The 14,173-nt window shown below is 32.8% G+C and overlaps 1 protein-coding gene across 1 annotated transcript; it reads left to right on the forward strand.

The window, feature by feature from the left end:
- The first annotated feature begins 226 nt into the window (after positions 1 to 226).
- On the forward strand, positions 227 to 4,212 carry LOC120084931. Its single transcript, XM_039040742.1, has 7 exons — positions 227 to 415; positions 555 to 641; positions 778 to 1,008; positions 1,113 to 1,274; positions 1,508 to 1,561; positions 1,764 to 1,910; positions 3,832 to 4,212. The coding sequence occupies exons 1-7, from the start codon at positions 227 to 229 to the stop codon at positions 4,210 to 4,212; spliced, it is 1,251 nt and encodes a 416-aa protein (XP_038896670.1).
- The last annotated feature ends 9,961 nt before the right edge of the window (positions 4,213 to 14,173 follow it).

A 14,173-nucleotide genomic window follows, 5' to 3' on the forward strand; every position in this document is an offset into this window, starting at 1 on the left:
TCTCACTACGTTTTCTTTCTTAAAAGATAAAAAGAAAGGTCAGAATTTAATACACCCTATAAAAGAAACTCATGTTTAAAATCTATTATATATTAAATGTAACGACACATTTGATGACTTGGCAAAAAAAAATCATGTACATATATTTGAACTCATTGTTCTGTTTTTCAAAAGAAACAAGTTTGAAACTTTTCATTTGGGTTTTGTGTTTTGGGTGGAAAAAAAAATGGAGAAGAGATATGATGAAGTAGTGATATTGTTGACAATGGTGGCTTTGGTTACTGGTGTTTCCATTGTTGATGTAAATGCAACCACCATGGAGATGAATAGTTATTCACAAAGAACACAGAATTTATCTTTGCAGATTCAGAAGAAGTTAAAGCTTCTCAATAAACCTGCCATCAAGACCATTTATGTAAACATAACATCTTGGTTTCCTTGGTTCTATACTGTTAATTTGAAATAATAATATATATTGGTAGAAATAAATGTTCTCTCTCTTTCTTTCTTTCTTTCTTTCTTTCTTTCTATTTATTGATGGTTTAATTTTGCAGAGTAGAGATGGAGATATTATTGACTGTGTTGACATTTACAAGCAGCCTGCTTTTGATCATCCTTCTCTAAAAAATCACACCATTCAGGTTTGTTATATTTTCCTTCATTACTCTGCGCATAAACTTGCTCGATAACTTCATTTAGTTTTCAATGTTTTAAACAAAAGAACAACTAAATAGTCTTGTAAAAAAGAGAAATTTGTTTTTAATTAATTGCATGCAGATGAAACCGGAGTTGGGTATGGATTGGAAGATGTCAACAACACAAAACGAATCGTTTGGATCAGAACCATTTCATTTTCAAGTATGGCAAAAAAGTGGAAGTTGTCCCAAAGGAACCATTCCCATTCGCAGAATTCGTGAACAAGATTTACTTAGAACCAATTCTCTCCATAATTTCGGCAAGAAATTTCCTTATGGAAATTCCAAGCTGGGACCAGAAATCAGTCGTTCTGTAAGTAGTCTAAATTTCAATTTTTTCCTTTTTTCTCTTTGGAGTTGAGTTGATTAATTTGGTACTTATATATATGTTTTAATGTGGTATTAATTATGAATCAGACGGCAATCCTATTTACAACAGGATTCAATTACATTGGCGCTTCGGGAGATATCAATATTTGGAACCCTAAAGTTGATTTGCCTAATGATTTTACAGCTACCAAAATTTGGTTGAAAAATGGCCCTTCTGAAAGATTTGAAAGCGTAGAAGCAGGCTGGATGGTTTGTTGCTTTTTGTTTTAACTTGCAATTTCTGCACTTGCAACCCACCTGGTTATCTATCTTTTTTGTGCTCCTGTTACTTTTTATCTATTTAAAAGAAAATATTTAAATATTTATATTTTAGTGTGTAGAAGAGGAGAAAGTATATTTATATTTTAAAAAAGATAATTTATTTTTTGGATGTAAGGATTAACATGCTTTAATATTTGGTTTTTATGTTTATTTCTTTACAGGTAAACCCTAGATTATATGGAGATAGAAAAACTCGACTCAGTGTATATTGGACGGTAAGATTGTGTTTTTTGCCTTTTCGTTTATGATATTTGTAGCAAATAATTTACAAGATTTAAGCTTTCTTTCTTCAAAATTGGAGGAAAAAAGAACTTATGTCAATAGTTTTAACTTGTAAAGTTCATTAAATTGTTGAATGAAGATGCAGTTTCTAATTGAGTGTAACCATCTATTTTGTGACTTGATAAATTGGGTTAGGTTGACTCATACAAATTGACTGGGTGCTTTGATCTAACATGCAGCGGGTTTGTCCAAACGAACCCTAGTGTGGTACTTGGTTCAGTCCTGGAACCTGTGTCATATACAGGTGGACAACAATTCATTATCTCTGTTGGTATCTTTCAGGTATTTAACTTCATATACAAATTTTCACCATCTCTTTCAATTATACAACAACCTAAAACATGACATTGTTGCCAAATTTTAATGTATGTCCTTCAATGATGTTCGAGAGAAAGGCAAAACTTTTTATATGATTCATTATGCATGTTCTAGAAAAACTACTTTTTTTTCCGGGATTGAAATACAACTAAGGTCTATTTGGATTGACTTAATAAAAAAGTTTTTTTTTAAAAAACTTATTTTTATTTAAATACATTTGATCAAAATAGTTAAAAATACACATAATAGTTGTTGCACCTAACATTAAATAATTTTGTAAAAGAAAAAAACTTATTTTTATTTAAACANAAAAAACTTATTTTTATTTAAACACATTTGATCAAAATAGTTAAAAATACACATAATAGTTGTTGCACCTAACATTAAATAATTTTGTAAAAGAACTTCACAACACCCCATCCTATAATAAATCTAATATGGATAGGTTTCTTAGGATGGGTTTTTGTGAAATAAAATGTTACTTAAACATTATAATACGTTAAATTATATTACTCTTGTAAACATTAGTCAACATTGGTGAAAAAAGCGTCAAATTTTTGTCCATGTCTTTTCTTTTTTTTTCCCCTACCATAGTAATAATTCCAAATGGTCTTTTATACATTGGTACGTATCATTGCCTAACGAACTAAACCCTTAATGGAGGGTATCTCACCAAAATTTCATACTACACATCTATGTATTGTCGGTTTCCACATTACAATATTTTAAGTAGTAAAAGCTTATAAAATAACATAATACATCGGTGCCATTTTTATAATAGTGAAAACGATAAATTAAGTAGTATACTAGTATTATAGTACTAGAAATTTTTATACAAAAATTTGTTGGGGAAAAAAACCTCTCACTATTAGTGTATGAATAAACAAAAAAACAAAAAAACAATAAAATTGACAACACAAGAATTAACTTTAAAAAAGTCCAAGCTAGAGAAAAAACACAACCAAAAAAATTTAATATGTAAAAAATTATTACAATCACACAAAAATCTCTCCTAGGTCCCAATTTTAACTAGAGTTAAAACAACATAAAGTGTTTATAATTGGGACGATTTGAAACCAAAGATATAAGTGTTATTCTAGATAAAGACTGTTGTGTTGTGGATAAATCCACAACCTCGAAAGCAAGAATGACGTAACCTCGGTGCTATATCACAAGAAGCTAGTTGCTCCCCAGAGTTCACACAATACCTTGACTTTGACGTACATTCGTTGGAAGACGAATTGGAATCAATCGAAAAATTAGCTTAGAAACGTCAAGGGCAGCGAAAAACAAAGAAGATTTGTGAAGATGAGAGGCTAGGATTTTTTCCGTGCATATAGAAGCGGCTCAAAAAACTTTTTTTAAAAAAAGAAACAAAAAAACATTTTTAGATTTGGAATTAATTCCAAGAATTAACAAATTAACACATTTATTTTGGTAAATAAAAATGTTTACACAGTAATTTTTTTTATAGAAATTTAAAAAGGATAAATAATAAAAAGTAATTTTTTTTCCACACAAGCATGATTACTCAAACTCACACATCCGACCGGATGACAATAGTATACATGTAGTGAAAGGGTTATACTTACACCACCACCACATTTTGGAAATTCCCTTACAAGCATTTATATATATGTACCCATTTGCCAAGCCTAAATCTTCCTTTGTAGGATAATTTTTACCTCTTTTCTCTCAAAACTATTTTTTTTTCTTTTGCTATTGACCAAAATCCAAAGTCATTCCTAACCATAAGTTTCTTTTATAGTACTTGTTTTCAACGTAGAACAACTACACTTTTGATACTTTGTGAAAACTCAATGGAATTTACTAATTTGTAAAATGCGATAGAGATTACCCATGTGAATGTGTTACTATATTGTAGGATCCTAGATCAAAGAGTTGGTGGTTGAAGGTGCAAGGGAAACCAGTTGGGTATTGGGCAGAGAAACTATTTGGTTACATGGACCATAGCGCGACGTTGGTCGAATGGGGCGGCGAAGTTTTTAGCACAAACGTAAAGAAAGTGCCGCACACGAGGACAAACATGGGGAGTGGAGACTATGCTGGTGGGCTTAACAAATATGCTTGCTATGTGAAACATCCAAGGATCGTCGATAATTCGTTGCAATTGAAGTATCCACAAAAAGTGGGAATATGGGCTGATGAATCTAATTGTTATTCTGCTTATAATTATCAACCAACCTATACAATTGAACCTGTCTTCTACTTTGGTGGTCCTGGTCGTGGTCGTGACTGCCATTGATATATATATATATATATATATATATTGTTGCTCTTTCTTTTATCTTTTATACATTAACATGGAAATTATAAAAAGACTTTGTACTTCCAAGATTGTTCAATTACTACTCAATAATATTAAGGAAAATATTAATTTATACCTTTGAACTTTGGAAATTATATCGATGTAAACCCTTAATTTTCATAACTGTATCAATTTAAATCTCAAATTATTAATTGTATTAATTTAAATCATGAACATTCATCGACATATCAATTTAAACTCTAAACTTTCATAAGTGCGTTAATTTAAATCATCCATTACGTTTTATTTGAATACACTTATGAAAATTTAGGATTTAAATTGATTTACTTATGAAATTTAATGGTTTAAATTGTCACAATTATTAATTCGAGGTTTACATTGATAAATCTCTAAAAGTTCAGGGTTTAAATTGATACATTTATTAGTTTGGGGTTTAAATTGATACAACCCCAATGTTTAGGGGTGTAAATTGAAATTTTCCCTAATATTAATAACCTTGTTTCTTTTCTCAGGTCTGAACCACACCTTGACGATTAAGAACCCTACATCAGGAATTCGAAATTTGAACTGCCCAAATCATTTAACTTCACAATATCAGTCTATGACCAACTCCGTCTTGGGTTCCCCTAAAAATCTAGTAGACATATTTTTAGTAACTTCAAGAAACAGCGATAGCTTTCAAAATACCATCAAAATTTTAGCAGCCATCTACTACAATTTCTCTTTTTAAAAGTGTTACAATATTGTAGTTGACTGATTTTGTTATAGGCAAAACTTGAGTAACATATCTTGCAAGATGTCGAGGACATTGTCAGGGACATTGTTACATGTCTGACAACAGATTCGATAGAAGACCTTTCCATATCTATCAACACCATATTTATATTGTACTCTTATTAAATTTTCCTATAGAGAATATTTATTCACTCCTAAAAGATATTCTCAAAACAAGCCATATTTATATTGTACTCTTATTATATTTTAAAATTAACCACCTTATTAGAAACGTTTACGCATTAAAAGTTTTTAGCTCGGGTTTGTCTAAGCCTCAACCTTCATGTACTATTATTAAGAACCTTTGTATTCCTCATTGAGGTTTCGTTTTCAATAGCCATTGTAGATCTCGATAGAGGTTTTTCTTTTGCTATAGTATTTAGGGGGAGTCTAAATATGTCTAAATGTGGTGAATGTGAAGGGATCTCACTTTGGGAGCCAAAGCACGTTGTATTGAGAGAATCTCATACAAAACTTGAAAAAACATTATTATGGAAGTGAAGGGAGCTCAAATTTAGGGGAAGCCTAACTTGAAATTGAAGAGGAAGCTATACGTGAGTCATAGAAGAACATTGTAAATTAACTCTATGTTTATCTAAAAGCTGAAGCTAGTAGATGAATTTAATCTTATATCATTTAACACTCCCCCTCATTTGTGGGCTAGAAATAAAGAGAATACCAAATAAATGGAAATCAATTATAATTAGGAAGGAAACAACAATATGAAAGAATTGAATGCCCCGTAAAAGCAAATGGTCGTCGTGCAATTGAAATTCAATTTGAAAAACGATTAAATTAAGAGTAGTAAAAAGTTACTAATATAGGATAAACACAAGAAATCTAAGCATGCTATCTAACAGTGGGAAAAGGAAAAAGGGATACTAACCCTCATAGAAACCCTTCTTCACAAAAATTCCTCTACGATCTGAACAACAACACTTCTTCACTCGAATAATGGAAATATTTCAGTAACATATACACACCAAGGAAGAACACCATCACTCGAACACCATGTTATTCATAGGAAACAAGGAATGATAGATGTGTGGGCTCCAAAACGTTTTTGGCAAAGGGAATGAGTACAGATAAAATGAGAGGAAAAAAATTGAGAGAGAGATTTTTTTCACATTCTGTCAAACTCCTCTTTTTGTGTCTGTATTCTCAATATAAACTAATAGGAAGAGGAAAGGGATGGGAGTTACTCTAACTCCCATCCATGTGTTGGGGACTTATTGTTGGATTGATGCCCTAAATCTCGTGGTCTTGTAGTTTGTAATCTTTTTTTTTTGTACAAACAGATTATTTATTTAATAAAATAAGTGTTATTTTATTTGACATTTAGTTGCAATAACTCAAAAACAATAAACTAAGATCCAAGGTTATTCGATGTAGCTTAAACATGTATACGGTAACAAACAGGTGGATCATGTTTAAGTAATAACCTAAACGGTCTGTAGCAGATGGATAAAACTGGGTACCTTAACCTGATGACACTACGGATACGACCCGTTTTATAATTGTTTCAATTGTTGTAAGGTATTACAAGTGATTTGATCCTGAACATTCATGCGGAGACATATGAACTAGAGTATCCTATACAAAAAGTTTGTATAAGACCGGACTACAAAATGTTAAGTCTCTCTTTATAACATTGTTACTAGAAGAGATTTACATTTCACTAAGATGACCATAGGGGACTTGACCTTAATCCTAAGTAAGTTGTGAACTCCTGCCTATGAGGACGATCCTTTAATCTGCATGGGTAAGAGTGGCCAGATATGCCGACTCAATATGTCTACCATTTGGAGATTCACTAATTGGGGAGCTAGAAACATAGCTACACAAGAAAAAATTTACTCTTTCTTGTTATTAGAGTAAGTAGATAAATTATTCCTTTAAGGACTGATTCTGAGTCTTTAACAATGTGGTGCCACACACTCTCCAGACCTCAGAGAGGTTTAGTTATATTTGGACTATGCCTGATTATTCATTAGAGGGATAAATGGTACCTAAAGAGTTAGATGTAACTACAGGGGTAAAACGGTAGACCTAGTTGTACTTACGAGCAATATGTGAAGAGTTAAAGTACTATTAATTGGTTATATCGAATGGACACAGAAATATATCTACAGTGTGAAGAGTGCAATTGTCAGTCTTTAGTGGAATCACCGACAGTTAATGAAGGTTAATTAATTTAATTAAAGAATTTAACTAATTAAGCTCGTATCATTGGAGCTTCAATCTGTAGGTCCCCTTGTTAGCTCAGTAGAGATTAATGAGAATCAAATTAATTTTGAATTAATTTGAATTGTTCAAAATAATTAAAGGAATTAATTGTATGTGATATAATTAATATAATGTATATGTTACATTATAATATACAGTTTGATGAGAGAAATAAATATTTGAATATGATTCAAATATTAATTATATGAATATGACTCATATATAAACTACGGATTAAAATTTATATGAATTTAATTCATATTAAATCTATAGGTTATATGAGAGAAGTTAAACTATAGGTTATATTATATGTGATATAATAAACTATATGTTACCTATTATATGGGATATAATATAGTTTTAATTGAATTATATTAAGTTAGTTAATATAATTATTATTTAAATTTAAATATTAAAATAACTCCCTTTGGAGTTATTGGAGTTTTTTCACATTGGCGGAGGGAGTTATTCTACAAAAGTTAGTGCTTTTAGAATACGTGAAAACCTAGAAGATTTAACCTCTCTCTATATTCTCCTTCTCCTATACATTTTCTCTCAAGAACACTCCTTTCCCTTTCACCAAAAAAAAAAAAAAAATCAAAAGTTCACAACTCTCTATGATTCTCATATTGAGAATAACTCTGGTTCCATTGTGGTAGTGTCCAAAGGAGGTTGTTGTATTCGAGAGAAATTGTTGTGTGCATGACTCCGTGGGGAAGGTCCAGTCACCGGAGAGGAAACATGAAGAAAAATTCTTTAAGGGTTAGTATTTCTTTTTCTTTAGTATTTCTTTTTCTTTATTCTACTCTATAAATTCAGTAGAAAAAGCATGCTTAAGGATGTATGTTTATCTTGTTTCCGTCTTCCTCTATTTTATTGAGTTTGTAAAATGAAACTCGAGACACCCGACATTCGTACACTTCTACTGTGGGAATTCCAATCTCTTTAATCAGTATTAGAGTCAAATCGTGTCTTTGAATTTTGTTTTGAAACTTAATCTCAGAGTTTTGGTGGGTTATTAGCACTGCATTGGGAATGTATGCTTAGGATTGCAATTTGGATGTTTACAAAAAAAATTGGCATCAGATTTACTGCTTTAAAGTATTTAAAGTTGTAAGGGCCCGGTGTTTTGGGCATTTAAATATCATTTATCGAGTCTATAAGTCCATATTTATCAATTTGTAAGTGATGTTGAAGAGTTTGATACCATTTGGAGCATAACGTACAATGTAATTATGCTATGTCTTACGCTGTAAGGCAGAATCCCACGGCAGCAGCGTTGCAACGTTGATGAGGAGCATAACGATGCTGTGTGGAACTCAGCGTCACGTTGTGACAAGCTCTAGACCAGCGTAACTACGCTCCTTTCGAGTGTCTTACGCTCCAAGTGAGACATGTGCACGTCAAGGCAGTTCCAAAACATGAGTTCAAGCAGGCAAGCTGTTTCTTAGAGTAGTATTTTACCTTTGAATTATTATTGTAATTATTATATTTTAATTAATTAAATTAATATAATTATTATATAATTTAATTAATTGTTTAGGATATCAATTTTTTGGTCCAAAGTTGCTGGTTATTATTTTATATATGTTATATATGATTTAATTTTTTATATAGCATATTGGATGTCATATAGATTAAAATCTTACTATAGGATAAACATAAAATCATGCATCATTTTAATATAAGTGTTATATTATATATTTGTATGATTTAATTAAGCATGCCCATGCATTATATTAAATATAATTGTTATATTATATGATTGCATTCATGAATAACATGCCCATGCATCATATTATATTATTAATGTTATAATATATAGTTTGGATGATGGATGTTATTGTTTTAATTACTTTATAATATAAGAGTTATGTTATGTAATGAAAATAGAAATACATGAAGCGTGACATTACCTTAGAAAATATAATTATTATATTTTATGTATGTCATTCATGCATGTGTATAGGTTTTAATTGTTTCATTAAACTTTATAAGTGTTATAAAATAATGAAATTAGAATTAAAATTTATAATCAAGAGTTGCATGCTAACATAGTTTAAAATTAATTTTAAATGGTTTAAAATTAATTTCACATAGATCAATGTTACAATATTTCTAATATGATTAGAAATAAGATAATCTTTTATTTTCTCTTTAATAGGATTAAATTGGATAAATAAAAGATTAAATTTATTACATAATTGTCTATAAGAGACCTTCTAAGGAAGGTTTTGTCTAGGCTGGGATATTTAAGCTAACGTAAACAGAACACACTTACTTGGGAATCGACCTAAAAGGTGAATTAGATAACTATGTTATAAGCATGCAATAAATGATTATGTTTATTAAAGTATTTAATTAACAAGAATCATTATTGGTAAACTAGCCAATATAAAAGTTATATTGGAAAAATTTTAACAATCACTTAGTTAAATTGTTAGTCGGATTTACCTAAGTTAATAAATTCTAGGTTTAAAACACTCGGTAGGAGAAAAATAATGTATATGATATGTCAATTTCCTTTCACGTTTCTCCCTAAATAGTTCACGCCGTGATATCTATGTTTGACTTTGAGGCACTTTTGCTTGTGTCCCTCTATGGATGGTGTTTGCATAGGCTAATACCAAGGTGAATGGAGAGAGTGTTTATGTGTCAACACATCCCACAATCTCCTTCATTGGTTTGTAGTAAAGTTTCATGCTCGGCCTTGAGGCACCTTTACTTGTGTCCTCTTACGGATGACATTTGCATATTAAGTTCAATTAATTATCTCACATATAATTAATTCCCTCAATTAATTTGAACAATTCAAATTAATCCAAAATTGATTCTCAATAATCCTTGTTGAGTTACAAAGGAGACTTTATGAACCTGTAGATTGAAGCTCCAATGGTACTTGAATAATTAATTAAACTCCTATAATTAAATTATTCAACATCCATTAACTGTCGGTCACTCCACTAAAGATCGACAGCTACACTCTTCGCACTACAGATATATTTCTGTGTCCATTAGATATAACCAGTCAACAGTGCGATGACCCTTCACAAATTGCTCGTAAGTACAGTTGAGCCAAAATTATCATTTTTCCCTTATAGTTACATCTAACTCCTCAAGTACCACTGATCCCTCAAATGAACAACAATTCATAGTCCAACTATGACCAAACCCCTTTGAAGCCAAGAGACGGTGTGGTACTGCATTGTTCAAGCCCCAGAATCGACCCTTAAGGGAGCAATTTATCTACTTACCCAGACGTTAGTGAATGAGTGAATTTTATCTTGTATAGTTGTGTTCCCAGCTCCCCAATCAAACGAATCCCTAAAATGTTAAGTTTATTGAGTTGGCGATTTGGCCAGTCTCACCCATACAAATCAAAGGGCAACCTTCATAGGTAGGAGTTCAAAACTCACTCAGGAATGAGGTCATGTCACCTATGGTCATCTTGGTAAAATGTAAGTCTCTATTATCAACGATATTATATAATGAGACTGATCATTTTGTGGTTCGATCTTAACCTCTTTGTATAGAATACCCCCGCTCAAATGTCTCCACATGAATGATCAGGATCAGATCATTTGTAACACTTTAACAATTGTAACATCTACAAAATGGGTCATATTTGTAGTATCACCAAGATAAGGTATCCAGCCTTATCCATCTACTACAGGCCATTTAGGTTATCACTTAAGCATGATTCATCTATATGTCTCTACATCTATGTTTAAGATATAGAAGATAACATTGGATGTTAGTTTATTGGTTTGTGGGTTAATGCTACTAAAAGTTGAATAAAACATCTCATATTTTATTAAATATATAAAAAAATTTGTACATTACGATTACAAACTACATACCCATGAGATTTAGGGCATTAACTTCAATAGTAGAGACCACAGTATTCTTGGAGTGAGAATCCAAAGGGTGGGCTTTGTTCGGATTTAGTAGAGGGGAGGAGGAAGGGACATCGTATACAACGATCAAGCAAGTGGGAGATAGGCTCGTCTATTGTATAGAAGGCTCGTCTATTGTATAGACAAAATGCTTGATCGTTTAGGTAAAGTATACGATCGTGTAGGAAAAAGGTAATCAATCATGTAGGAAAAAGGTAAGCGATCTTCTAAACGATCGTATAGGAAAAACTAAGCGATTTTCTATACGATTGTTTAGAAAATATCAGGCGTTGAACGATTGCTTAGGAAAAGGTAAACGATCATTTAGTAAATAGTGCGCGCAGGTGTAATCATTAAGCGATCGCCCAGCACTATCGTATAGGTAAGCGATTGTTCAAGCACTATCGTATAGGCAAAGGTTTTTCTAAGCGATGACACTCTTTAACACAATGTTCGCGCCTCCCATGCTTAACACACCGTGAGCTATTTAAGCGTCTCAAAATGATTTTTCAACTTACTCATTCATTATGAAAACAGAAGAGACGTCATCCTATTACCCCTTTAACGATCAAATTAACAAACAATGAATACACTAGAAGAATTTCGGACTTTAATGTCGGTTGATAACTGACATTAAAGATAGTGTTATTAAAGCCCTTTAATGTCGGTTGTCTTTAATATTGGTTTTAAACCGACATTAAAGGGCTTTAATAACACTATCTTTAATGTTGGTTGCAATCGACATTAAAGCCCTTTAATGAAATTTGTAACCGACATTAAAGCCTTTAATATCGGTTTCAACCGACATTAAAGCCCAGAATTTGTCCATTTTATCAATTATTGTCCCTTTTTTTAACTTTCGTTGCCGAATCCATTTTTTGATCAAAAAGTATAACATGACACATCATCATCGAACACTATGGCTATGACATATTATTTATGTATAGATTGGAAATCTATTACATTTAATCCACAAATTCTGCTATAAAATTATAATTTAAAAGGTCGTACAATAATTCAGCCCTTGAAAACACAAATTACAAGTAATTCAAACATTATGATTTTACAAACATTATGACTTTACTATCCCTCTCCACTTGGTAAGTATGGATCCCTTTATAATTCTTCTTGAACAGACCCCCCCAACTTAACAGTGTCTGGTTATAGGCATCTTTGTCTGACCACTGTTGTTCAAAGGATCACAAATAAAAAAGGTTTAAGACAAAGGATTGAAAGTGAAAATGTGATCAGAATTCATATTCAACTAACCGTGTTTCTTGGGAATGTGTATAAATGGTACATTCAAGGAAAAATTCTTTACTAGAGTTCCTCAAGAAAAAAACATAAAGAGGTTTGTGATACCAGATCTTTACTCCTTTGTTGCACCTACAAAACAAGAAAACTCAATAGTTGAATAAATGAGAGAATCTTCTTTTTAAAACTGTGAGTCATCAACTAAAACTTATTAAAACTGTGAGTCAAACATTCTTTTAGTATATTTAATTAGCATAATGCTCATGTTCTCAAGCCAATCAATCGTTTAGTTTCTGCATCTATCGCTTAGCTCCAGCGGCTCATTGTGTAGCAAATCGTTTAATAAAGATCTCGCGCATAGGCTATTGTTTAGCTACTGCGCCCATCGTTTACCTTCATCGTTTAGCACGATGCCTTATCGTCCAATGCATTCGCCTATCGCTTAGCATTCCGCCTATCGTGTAGTGCGTCTACTCATCGTCTAGCACAGCACGGCTATCATCTAGCGCTCATGCCCATCGTGTAGTCTATCGCTTAGCGCCCGCGCATCTGCTATATGATCATCCAGCGCCTGCCTACACGATCGACAATCATCCAGCACTTGCCTACACGATCGTCAAGTGCCCGCACATCTGCTATACGATCGTCCAGCACCCGCCCACACGATCGTCCAGCGCCCACGCATATCTACACAATTGTCTAGTGCATCGCTTAACTCTGCGCTTCTGCTATATAATCGTCTACCTCATCGTTTAGCTCCCCGTATTGCTACATGATCATCCAGCGCCCGCCTACACGATCACCTACCTCATCGTTTAGCTCCCCGCATTGCTACACGATCCTTCGGCACCCGCCTACACGATCGCCTACCTCATCATGTAGCGCTACCCATTTACTACACGATCGTCTACCCAATGCTTTGCGCTCAACATTTCTCTTTCACTGCTCTTGCTCACGCATACCCAACGTAGGAGTAACTCTTGGAAACGCCTCTTGCCAATACTTCAATAAATGTATCATATACAACAAAACCATTAATCAAATCGAATTTCAAAGGCCATAGACACATGAAAAGGCCCAAATCTAGGATCAGAGAGACATATTGAAGTGAAACCACAACGGGCTTTCATTGAGACATTTACACAAACAATTGAGAGGCGTAACATAAGAACAAAAATTGTTGTGAGTTTAAGAGAGGAAAGAGAAGAAGAACATACTGATCTGGACAAATGACGAATGGAAAACTTCAGATCTTCAGATCGAACGATAAACGGGTGTGGGTTGCACGACAACTGGGTATAGCGGCACGGCTTGCACGACGAACAGACCTGCACAGAAGCCAGATCTATACCACAACAGACTCTTCACCCACGATCGACGAACGAATGGCAAGGGTTTGGAAGAGAGAAATGAGAAAGAAGAGTGTCTGAAGAGAGAAGTGTCAGAATGAGAGGAAAAAGAAAATAGGGGGAGAGTGAATAGGCAAAAATGAAAAAAATTGGGGAAAAATAGAAAATAGGGAGAGAGTGAAGAGGGAAAAATTAAGCAGGTCTTTAATGTCATTTTAAGACCGACATTATACATCTAATTTCACTTTTTTCAACCGACATTAAAGCTCAAAATTCTTGTAGTGATCTCATCACATCATATTCATAACTTTTGAATGAAGAGGGAAGTGTGAGATTGAGAGGAAAAAGAAAATAAGGGGAGAGTGAAGAGGGAAAAATTAAGTGGGTCTTTAATGTCGGTTTAAAACCGATATTAAAGGTACCCCTACAATGTTGGTT

This window comes from Benincasa hispida, chromosome 9, assembly GCF_009727055.1.
Source record: "Benincasa hispida cultivar B227 chromosome 9, ASM972705v1, whole genome shotgun sequence".
Lineage (NCBI taxonomy): Eukaryota > Viridiplantae > Streptophyta > Magnoliopsida > Cucurbitales > Cucurbitaceae > Benincasa > Benincasa hispida.